The sequence below is a fragment of the Phlebotomus papatasi genome, unplaced genomic scaffold (genome assembly GCF_024763615.1).
Source record: "Phlebotomus papatasi isolate M1 unplaced genomic scaffold, Ppap_2.1 HiC_scaffold_581, whole genome shotgun sequence".
NCBI classification, from domain to species: Eukaryota; Metazoa; Arthropoda; class Insecta; order Diptera; family Psychodidae; genus Phlebotomus; species Phlebotomus papatasi.
The window spans coordinates 1-11,551 of record NW_026604779.1 but is presented as its reverse complement, the minus strand read 5'-3'; the positions used below and the strand labels follow the sequence as shown (position 1 = coordinate 11,551).

At 33.8% G+C, this 11,551-nt stretch overlaps 1 protein-coding gene across 1 annotated transcript; it reads right to left on the bottom strand.

Moving 5' to 3' along the window:
* Nucleotides 1-615: 615 nt before the first annotated feature.
* Nucleotides 616-7,631, bottom strand: LOC129809293 (uncharacterized). The gene is made up of 6 exons (XM_055859128.1): nucleotides 7,234-7,631; nucleotides 6,149-6,375; nucleotides 5,185-5,409; nucleotides 4,790-5,118; nucleotides 4,569-4,695; nucleotides 616-3,515 (listed from the first exon to the last, which is right to left on the bottom strand). Exon 6 carries the CDS (start codon nucleotides 3,096-3,098, stop codon nucleotides 636-638), a length of 2,463 nt encoding a protein of 820 aa, XP_055715103.1. The 5' UTR covers nucleotides 3,099-3,515; nucleotides 4,569-4,695; nucleotides 4,790-5,118; nucleotides 5,185-5,409; nucleotides 6,149-6,375; nucleotides 7,234-7,631; the 3' UTR covers nucleotides 616-635.
* Nucleotides 7,632-11,551: the final 3,920 nt, after the last annotated feature.

Below are 11,551 nucleotides of genomic sequence, written 5' to 3'. Positions count from 1 at the left end.
TTTATCCGAAAGCTGCACAAAGCACTTTCCTCGGTTGGAAGGCAAGTATGGAAAATTACCTTCAGTCACTTGGCCAATTTGCACGCCACGAAAAGGGGTTGATTGGCTTGTGAAAGCTTCAAGTTATATTATGGAGATCATGAGGGTGGGTTCTTTTGCGGAAAGTATGTCAATCATTTTGTGGCCAATTATGCCCTTAATGAGGCATTTTCAGCAGAAGTTTCTTTTGAAACAGTTCTTCACACTCAAAAAAATTTGTGAGCGAATTCGCTTACGTTTGGGTTGCGCCAGATGGACTTCCACTTGGTGTGGTAAATTTGTATACAAATCGTAAGCGTGTTTAGCTACATTCTGTAGATCAATAAAGCATCATTTTGTTAATGCATTTGCTATCAAAATGCACGTAAAAATATAAAATAACGTTAGAAATTTTTAGTACAAATCATTTATTAATTTAGATACATTTCTTAGCAATTTTTACTAACGAAGCAGGTCTGAAATGGCACACAATATGTTAGTGATTTCGTTTTCAAAGAAAACCCAATTTTAGCATCATTTTGAACCCATATTTATATTCACATAGGAAATAAAATTACATTTTTTTATTATAAATTTTTTATTCATTAAAATACATTTTAATTTATAATTACTTTACTAACAATAAATATCATAGAATTCATGAAACATGGGGAAAATGTTTTTTTACATTGAATTTCATCAAAGTTAACAATTGTGATATTATTATCTGTGATAACTATTTTATAGACTTGTAAGTCTTCATCAAATTTTTCAATTTCATATTTTTGTGCACTAATATAATATTTGGTTTGTACCATAAATATGTCTAGGATTTTATAAAAGTATCCATTTTGATTATTTAAAGCCTTATAGAAGAAAAACACCCCTGAGACAAAATCTTTGTAATTTGGTATGTGTTTTAGAAAAATTAAGTCATTTTTTTCATCTGTGATATTTAATTTTTGGGTAATAAGTTCAATACTGTCTGTTGGATTACTAAGTATATGAACATCATTTTTCTCATTTTCTTTAATTAATTTATTATATAGAACTTCTTGATGTTTGATTGACAAAGATTTAGGTATGTTTTTGAAATTTTTACTTGATTTTGCGAAAGTTTTGAGACATGAATGCTTTCCTTCAAAGCGCATCGACCAAGTATTCACCAGTGGACCCATTTTTAATATAATACTTGGATAGTGTATCATATGATGATGCTTGGCTTTCAGAAGGAAATTAGGGAAATTTTTTTTTAAAAGAGAATGGTGCTCGAAAATCAAAGTTTTAAGCTCATTGATGGATGAAGTTTTGATTTCATAAGAAAAAATAATGCGAGAAATTTTTATTAATAATATCATAAGTTGACACACTTGTTTTAAACTCGGATCCGTATAATTTTTGAAATGACTGTAAAATATTAATGGTAGATTTACTAGAAGTGTCCAACATTGACTTGCATTTTGTCCGATGTGATTCTTTCCTTTTAGTCGAATGGGAGATGGCAAATTTCTCCTTTCTTCAAAAGCAAAATTGAATGAGGATATCAAAGAATTAATCTCATGTAGGGTGTTATGCTTATGATCAATTAGATAATTAAAAAATAAATTCAATTCATATTGAGCAACCCCTTCTAAGACATCGTGCATGATGTCTATAGAAGGATTTTTCACCACATGGAAATATTGCAAATCATTAAAAAGTGAGTTTTCTCTGACTCCTCTAATATGATCTGAATTGTTACCTAATTTGGAAACATCATTTTCATAAGTCTCTTTGGTTCTCATTGAAAAGTCTTCTTCTCGAAATTTGTACTGTATCTCATCAAGTTTACAAAGACATATGCGACAAAAGTAGTCGCTGTTAAAATTTTTTTTAAAACCCAGCAGATGGTTTAGACCTAAATTATCACCACAAATGTTTAGCAAGAACCCTTTAATATTTTTAATACTGCCATTCCAATTAATTTCCACCCCTTCATTTTCCAGTTTTTTTAAGTCTTTAATAAGAACCTTTACAACATCGTTGAAATCACTGTTTTTCAAATCTTCCATTTTTATTAGTGCAAAGAGATATATATGATCCAACTTTGAATTTTGTCCTCGTTGAACGTTACAAATATTGAAATAAAATGCTCCTATTTTATGTTTACCAATTTTTGTTCCAATCGGGTTCACTGTTTCAAATTCATCGAAATAAAGACTTATAAAAATCAATTCATTTTTGTTCAGATTATTGAAATTAGTCTTAAAGACAGAACCGTCATGAAAGCCTTTGATCAAAGTTGAGTCATGTTCATTTTCATCAAGTGAATACTTCAGTGTCTGAGTTTGGGGCAAGTTAAAAACAAATTTTAATGTTTCTATTAGGCTTATCTTAGCAAATGTAACTGGTTGTTGTACATTCAAAAAAGTTTTACTACTTATTTCCATTCTCCTCTTTGTTTTCATAGTTAACAAAATTTCTTCCGGTTCTGGCATTTTAGAAAATACGTTCTTTCTTCTCATATATGTACTTTTACTGTCAGACACGACTGCGGTTAATGAAGTTTGAATTTCAGAAAGCTTTTCTAATGCAACTTCCAAGCGAGGAGATGACATTATAATACTTCTAATTATTGAAAACAAAATATTCAAAAATAAATAAAGGAAAGTGAATATGAAATTTAATACAACATTGGAGACAGTAAAATTGTGTATATCATTTGCAAAATTTTTTAAGCTAGAAATTAATTCTTCATGATCGCTTTTTTCTAAACTTTGAACGGAAACATCTGATTCATAATATTCGGAAAAAGTTAGTTGTGACTCTTCTATTAAAGTTGATGGGTCGTTTCTTGAATTGTTAGGAGCATTAGGTTGCAATGAACGTGAAGAAACACTGGGGATTTGTCCGTGGAAACAAACACTCATGTGATGTTTTAATCCTTTAAGCGATGCAAAAGTTTTTGAGCAAGATATATATCCGCATTTTATAACTGTTTTCGGTCCATAATTGAATAAGTGCACATATTGCAGATCTTTAATATAAACTGCTGGGTTTTCAAAAAATTTATCACAAATTTGGCACTTGATATTACTCATTGGACATCAAAATCATACGACACTTATTGATAGTAGTATTGGGAGTTTCATTTCCCTTAATTTTGAACACGTAGTTCTGAATGTAACGGAAAAAGTTGCGCAGTGAGGCTTCATACTCCAAATCGAATACAAAATGCATCTTGAACATAATGTCCAACGCATCAAGAAAGGAATCATTGGTTACTATGAGACTCTCATCCAAAGACACGTAAAACTTTCTGATGTCGCTCCTTGTGTTCCCCTGCGCGATGATAGTTGGAGACGGTTTTGCATCAGGCACTCTGCCTGCCTCGTAAAACTGTATCAAATTTCCGCAGGCTTCTTTGAGACTTGGTATACCTTGGTGACCTCGACCTCCACCAGTTGGTGGCAACAGTGACAGCCAGTTGAGAGTTGCCCAAATTGGCGTGGGCCATCCTAGATTTTACATTACAATGAAAAAGAAAAAAAAATGTAAAAATAAATATAAAACAAAGTTCCTCTGATTATGTGAGATATGCCTAGCGCACAATAATATTTGTTTTGTAAACATGTTTTTGACATTTCAATTTGAGTGAATGAAATGTAAATCTAGTCATCTCGCTCACTCTCATAGTAAAGCGTGTAATATCATACAAGCAAGCGTGTAAATAAACGTATTTGATTATATATATATATATATATATATATATATATATATATATATATATATATATATATATATATATATATATATATATATATATAGTATAATGTTTTGAAGAATTACTAAGAGTTACTGAACGTTTTGAAGAGTTATTAAAAATTTAATTTCTGAAAAATAAATATCTCACGGTAATGAATGTCTGTACAAAAACTTTTTGAGTATTTCAGGACAATTATGAAAATGGAAAGTCTCACTTTTTAAATTTTAGAACAAGTTTTGCCTCTTTTACAAAAGATCAGAATAGTGTCTCGTTTCTTCAATTCTAAATAACGAACAAATCTTTCAGAAATTAGACTAACAATGTTGGGCATGAGTTCATTGCCTTTTTTCAAAAATATCAAAAGTAACTTTTTTGTGTTTCTTTACTTCAAACTTAATGAGCAACGTGAGAAAAATAATGAACTTTTAAAAGTATAGGAAAAGAAAATATACTCGGTTTTAAGTTGTTAGAATCACCTGATTCGTTAAGTAATTACTAAGAGTAGTAATTTTTAAAAATAAATTAAGATTCATTCGTCTTCAATTAATAATATGATTTTTTTATTTCTACGCTAAATATTTGACTTAAATTTTTGCACTTTCGTTTTCTCAAGGGTGAGAGGATTGTTTAAAATTTGAAATATGCACTTGTAAAATTGACTGGCATCAATCTTGTAAACTCTTTATAGAAATTTATTATGCAAAACAGCACCCTTGATTTATTCAAAATAAGTAGCAAGAAAGCAATATATGTAATAAAAAAAGCATTTATAAGACATATAATAAAGATAGAAAATTATACATACCATTGTCTATTTTGCGCATTGCTTGAGTATTTCCGAAAGTACATAGCTTTGTTTGAAATTCTTCATCAAACAACTCCTTCAAGCAGTTGTTCTTATCAGGGAAAAGCAATTGGAAATCAAGCTGAATCTACATGTGAAGTAAAATAAAAATTGTTACAGGAAAACAAGTACAAAATTACAATAAATTTTTAGTAAACAATCTTGAAAAAAGTAAAACTCACCAATCCCCGTGTATCCAAAAACCTTGGATACTCTAGAAGAATGTTCTTCTTTTGTGGTGTTTTCAAAAACTTTCGTCGGATCGGGAAGGTTTTCTCCATGGCATCAAATTTTTTTTTTCGTCATTTCGCCAGAAAAGCGTTTTCAATTCATCCTTGACTTCTTCCAAGTCAATGCAATAATCAATGTTGTTCTGTACCGGAGAAGAATTCCCCTGGTTTATCAATGCAGTTGGCTCAAATACATTACACTCTTCTCGCTTCCTTGATAGCATTCTATTGATGCAGTTCCCCAAAAATCCAGAACGTTTATCTGGATTATAAACTGCATCCTAAGAATATGCAACGATATTAGTTTATACACATAAACATTCTGAATAATTTTAAAAAAATCTTACATATCCCCTCGGAGAATCTATTTTTAAGGACGGAAAGAGCTCCACGGTGGCCTTTGCGTAAGCTATTTTATCATCTTTTTTGGGCTGAGGCCGATAAAGCAGAAGATGGTTAGCAATTATTCGAATTGCCATCTTCCTTTCACGCTCAGTGAGCTTGTTTTTTGTCAACAGCTCGGCACCGTTGATTAAAACAGTTCTTTGAACTCTAAAAAACTTGCGAAGCTCCTAAAAATAAAATAATTCAAAATTTATCAAGGCATATTCAAATTTCGTCTTTCCCTAAAATAATCCCAAAGACCTCTCGCAAATGTTTTGAATTATCAGTACTACAGTAGAGTCTCGCTATAGTCCACATTTGGTTCCAGATTTTGACACTTGGGTCGCACTATAGTCCATGTAATTTTTTAAAATTATCAACAACTTTTAGTATTGAAATTGCTCGACGGCTTCCACTTTCTTTGCGAGCGTGGTACTCGTCCTCGCTCTCTTCTTTATGGATCACAATTATCACAACTTACTCAATAAACTTTATCAAAAATATTAAAATAATTAAGATAACATTGCATGTCGCGTACTAAAAAAAAACATAACCCAACTTAAAATCAGTGTTTTGAAATCAACGGTCAATAAATTGTGGCCTACAGAGCGATGGCCTATAGCGAGTCTCTACTGTAACAGTTTTTTTTTACTAAAATCTTAATCTTGGAAATACTTGACTGTTAAATTTTGATTTTTATCTTGATCTCAGAATAAGGACCATTGTTGGGGCAAAGTGATATGATAATAAAGAACTTAAAATTCAGCTTGACATCTTAACATAGATATGATTTAGTAAGTGTTGATCAATTTTGCGTTTATCACTGAGCAAAATGTAATATTTTATTGATCAAAACCATTTATAACTTTACGTTAGATGTACTTTTGCAAAGACTTGGGTCTTCTACTGATCAAAAAAATTAAATACCTTCGCAATAAGGGTTGGCATCATATTTGGATTCTCCACAATATTCCCAGTGGCCTCCGGATACCCATTTCTTACTGGAACGTCTCCAATGGCATCAGACACATCTTCTTCGTGTCGTATAATATAATACGAAGTTTCGACTTCTGAGAATGCTGCTGGCAAGATTCTAACTCCCTCTGAGTCTAAAATTTTTAGCACCCCACCGTTTAAGGACAGTTGATTGCGCACTGAAAGTTATACAAAAAAAAATAAAAATAAAAATAAAATCAAAAATAAAAAAAAAATTAAAGTAAATTTAAGCCTAAATACAAGACTAAAATTGAATGAAATGAATTTTAACTTATTAGAAAATTGAAAAGTCTTCTTTTTAAAAATAGCGCCCCTAGTGGTGGTTTTATGAACTTGCGATGTTAGAAGGGGAAGTGGCATTTCACGAGAGCTTTCCAAAAAGTCCTCACTTTTTAAATTCTAACAATTAGAACCGGAGTTATGGCCATTTTAAGAAATTTTTTTGGACCCTAATAGCTCGGGTCAGGGGGGTCGAGGAACCTTAAGTTTGGTATTGATGGGAAGCACTAAGGCCCAGCTATAACATACTAAAATTTGAGCCCGATCGATGCCATAGGGGCGGAGTTATTGAGAAAACAAAAAAAGGGGTGTCTTCAAAATGGCGGAAGGAGGGGTGGGGAATGGGGGGTCAATGCACCAAGTTGCAATTTTCATGCGGTATATAACCTTTGCCGAAAACCGCAAGTCGATATCTCTTTTAGTTTAGGAGCTATTAAGCTCCAAAGAGCGGCCGGACGGCCGGCCGGCCGGCCGGTCGGAAACGTAACTTGGCCCCCATATATTCGTGATCAGGAAGTGCTGAAACACATTTTGGTCAAATTTGAGCTCGATCAGACGACATGAAATTTTGTCATCAGGAGATATTATTAAGAATATCACCTAATACTCTTCCTCAGTGCTATTTTTTTCTGGAAATTTCCTTGAAAGCATAGAAGCTTTTAACACGATACACCATGCATCAAAAAAGAGCATTTTTCACCTATCTCATTTAAATATTTCACTATTAAACTACTCACCACTATTTTCCAAGTCCTCGTAGCTTAGGATTTCACTGAATTTCACGTTTATAAAACACTTTTCATTATTAAATTGCACTCGCAAATTTTTTTGCTGCGCCATTGCACTGACTGAGAGACCCACGCTTCTAGAATGTTCCAGGAATGTGAAAAAATTTCTTCCGCGAGAGTCCTAACTGTTTCTCTCTCTCACTTTACTCTCTTCCTGCTGTTGCTCGCGCGGCTTAGCATTCATCGCTCTCACTCTCCACTCTCAGCATCAAACTCAGTAGCGCACGCATTACTCACGTCACTGGATTTCTCTCACTCTCCCGTTTAGCAGCAAAAAAGTAGCGATTTAGCTTACAGGATTTTCAGGCGTTACCGAACGTGAGAATTTTTGTTACACCAAGTGGAAGCTAAAGCGCTAACGTGTTTTTGGGCGTCACACTTTTTTTGCAGTGTTCCAGTGGTTTTGACGGTGTCTCTTGTTCAGTGTTGAGGGGCGTCGCATGGAACATTGTTGATGTGTTGGCTCATTTAGTGAATTTGTCTTTTCTATCTGGTGTCTTTCCTGATGCGCTCAAAAGAGCTGTTGTGATCCCTGTACATAAAAAGGGTGATAAGCATACCTTGGAGAATTTTCGTCCGATATCCCTGCTTTCAATATTTTCTAAAATCTATGAAAAATTAATGAAAATCCGCTTAGTCAAATTTCTTACTAAACATGGCATCCTTTCTGATCATCAGTTTGGTTTTAGGGAAGGGAGAGGGTGTGAGCAGGCTTTGGAAGCCTTTTTGGGAAGAGTATATAATGGCTTGAATGGGGATCGAAGGGTGGGAGCTCTTTTTCTTGATATTTGCAAAGCTTTTGACACTGTCAATCACAGCCTTCTTTTGAGAAAAATGCGTGCAATGGGTGTCAGGGGTATAGTACTGGATTGGTTTTCTTCTTATCTCATGGACAGGTGCCAAAGTGTCAGAATTGGCTCCCAGGTGAGCTCCTACAAGTTCATTGAATCGGGTGTTCCCCAAGGTTCAATTTTAGGTCCCATATTATTCATCATATACATTAACGACATACACTGTGTGGGCTTGAAGGGATGCCCTACTACTTATGCGGATGATTTAGCCCTTTCATATTCAGGTGACAATTTGCATTCAATTATGCGGGATATGGCTTTGGACCTGGCGAAAGTGAAGCTGTGGTTTGATCAGCACTGCATGCTCCTAAGCAAAAAGTCCAAATATATGATCTTCTCTTTGAGGGGCACTCCTCAGGTTCCATCGCTTTGCGTTCATTCCTCGATCTGTGATAATGTATCTTTGGGGAGTGGGGAGTGTCGTTCTGCCTGTTTCGAGCTCGAAAGAGTTTCGGCGTTTCGTTATCTTGGTTTAATTGTAGATCAGGCTTTAAACTGGAGGGATCATGTAGAGGGAGTGCGGGCTCATCTAAGGCTTTCGATGCGATATTGCTTCAGGCTCAGAGAATCGTGTCCGCGTAATGTGGTATCTTCTTTTTATTATGCCATGGTGCAGTCAAAACTACAATATGGTATTACTTTCTGGGGCTCAACGTACCCATCTCATCTGCGTAGCCTTAATGCAGCGCAAAGAATTATCATACGCATTATGTCGTTTAAGGGGAGGTTTGAAAACGCGGAGCCTCTGTTTAGGAATTGGGGAATCCTGACTATAAGATCATTATATGTGTATAAAACTTTAAGACTATATTTCAATAGATGCGGTGAACATAACAGCGGACCTCGGAATGATTATTTATCGTTGGGGGTTCGCTCGCGGGAATTTTTTATGGTGCCCAGACCAAAGAAAGAACTCTTTAAACATAGTTTTATTTATTGCGCACCCATGCTTGCCAATTCAGTCTTTAGTATTTTTAGGGATGGTTGTTTCACCTTTGGAGAGCTTAAGACCTTACTGCTCAGTGGACGTGACGAATTTGTCGCTGGATTGTATTGCTGATCCAATCACACATTGTTTAAACACTTTTTTTTTTCATTAGCCCTTTGCCTTTCATTTGATTTTGTTTTTGTTTTTTTTTTTCTCTTTGTATAGCCTCTTATTTATATATATATTTATATTTTGATTTGTGATAGCGGAAGGCTGAGATTCTGTCCGGATTTCGGTGGGAGTTCCTTTTTTCTCGCCGTGGCTTTTCTTACCGGCGCCTGCTTGAGGGTGGTCTTGAAGTATTGTATTTACTTATTTATTTGTTTATGTATATGTATATATATATATATATATATATATATATATGTATGTGTATATGTATGTATATATGTGTGTATATATATTTTTTTTTTTAATTTAAATTTTGTACCCTATTGAAATGGATTCAGGTGGTACTGAACTTGAGTTGGGGTTCTCTGTCTCGCTCGTGGTCCCGTCCTATGGGTCTCTCTTTTTCCCGGCCTCACCGGTTTTTCTCTCTCCCCAAAATGTAAACGAGCCTGCGATAGTGATGGCAGGCCACTTGTTTCCGAGACACGCCCGCTTGCGGGTGGGGTGGATTGTGGCGGCGGGAGGTTCTTGCTGATGTTCTGGGATAGTTTCGATTACTTTTCTCTATCACCTTGTTCCTTTTTTGTTGACCTTTTATGGTTTTTATCCGATTTATTTTATCTTTTTTTTTTATAACGACGTTTTATCATCGCCAGGGGTTATGCCCGAATGGCTCACAACTCATTAGAGTTAGCCATTCTTTTCTCACAACACTTTGTGAATCATGCGAACATTTTAATTATTTGACAGATCAGCATTTTCACTGTTTTGTTTCTTTCTGTCTGATTGAAATTTTGAAAGTGTTAAATAGTAATATGATTTGTAAAGGGGATTTTAAAAAACATGTTAAACTGTCACATCCATTAGATGTGTTTTTGGCATATACAACCTGTGAAGGAGTTTTCCACCGTTTTCACTCTGGAGGTTGGACACCAACACTTAGACGGCGGTGGCCGCAAATTTACAAATCTCCCATTACAACTGAGCTGTATTGCGTTCGCAAAGCGTTGCGATGAATAAAATTATCTATCTATCTAAATCATCATGATCCCACCCTTGGGAGTTTTTTAATTTTTTAAAAATGCCAAAATCTGCTCTAAAAACCGCAATTCTTAAAATTTATCAATGAAAATCACATTAGAATACTTCAAATAATTCTACCAATCAATTAATATCATTAGTTGAATTTTTTTCTTGGAAAAATTCCCACCAAAAATCATCATGATCCCACCCTTGGGAGTTTTTTTTAATTTTTAAAAAGTGCCAAAATCTGCTCTAGAAGCCGCGATTCTTAAAATTTCTCAATGAAAATCACATTAGAATACTTCAAATAATTCTACCAATCAATTAATATCATTAGTTGATTTTTTTTCTTGGAAAAATTCCCACCAAAACTCATCATGATCCCACTCTTGGGAGTTTTTTTTTTAATTTTTTAAAAATGCCAAAATCTGCTCTAAAAACCGCAATTCTTAAAATTTCTCAATGAAAATCACATTAGAATACTTCAAATAATTCTACCAATCAATTAATATCATTAGTTGAATTTTTTTCTTGGAAAAATTCCCACCAAAAATCATCATGATCCCACCCTTGGGAGTTTTTTTTTAATTTTTTAAAAATGCCAAAATCTGCTCTAGAAACCGCAATTCTTAAAATTTCTCAATGAAAATCACATTAGAATACTTCAAATAATTCTACCAATCAATTAATATCATTAGTTGAATTTTTTTTCTTGGAAAAATTCCCACCAAAAATCATCATGATCCCACCCTTGGGAGTTTTTTTTTAATTTTTTAAAAATGCCAAAATCTGCTCTAGAAACCGCAATTCTTAAAATTTCTCAATGAAAATCACATTAGAATACTTCAAACAATTCTACCAATCAATTAATATCATTAGTTAAATTATTTTCTTGGAAAAATTCCCACAAAAATCATCATGATCCCACCCTTGGGAGTTTTTTTTTAATTTTTTAAAAATGCCAAAATCTGCTCTAGAAACCGCAATTCTTAAAATTTCTCAATGAAAATCACATTAGAATACTTCAAATAATTCTACCAATCAATTAATATCATTAGTTGAATTTTATTTCTTGGAAAAATTCCCACCAAAAATCATCATGACCCCACCCTTGGGAGTTTTTTTTTAATTTTTTAAAACTGCCAAAATCTGCTCTAGAAGCCGCAATTCTTAAAATTTCTCAATGAAAATCACATTAGAATACTTCAAATAATTCTATCAATCAATTAATATCATTAGTTGAATTTGTTTCTTGGAAAAATTCCCACCAAAAATCATCATGATCCCACCCTTG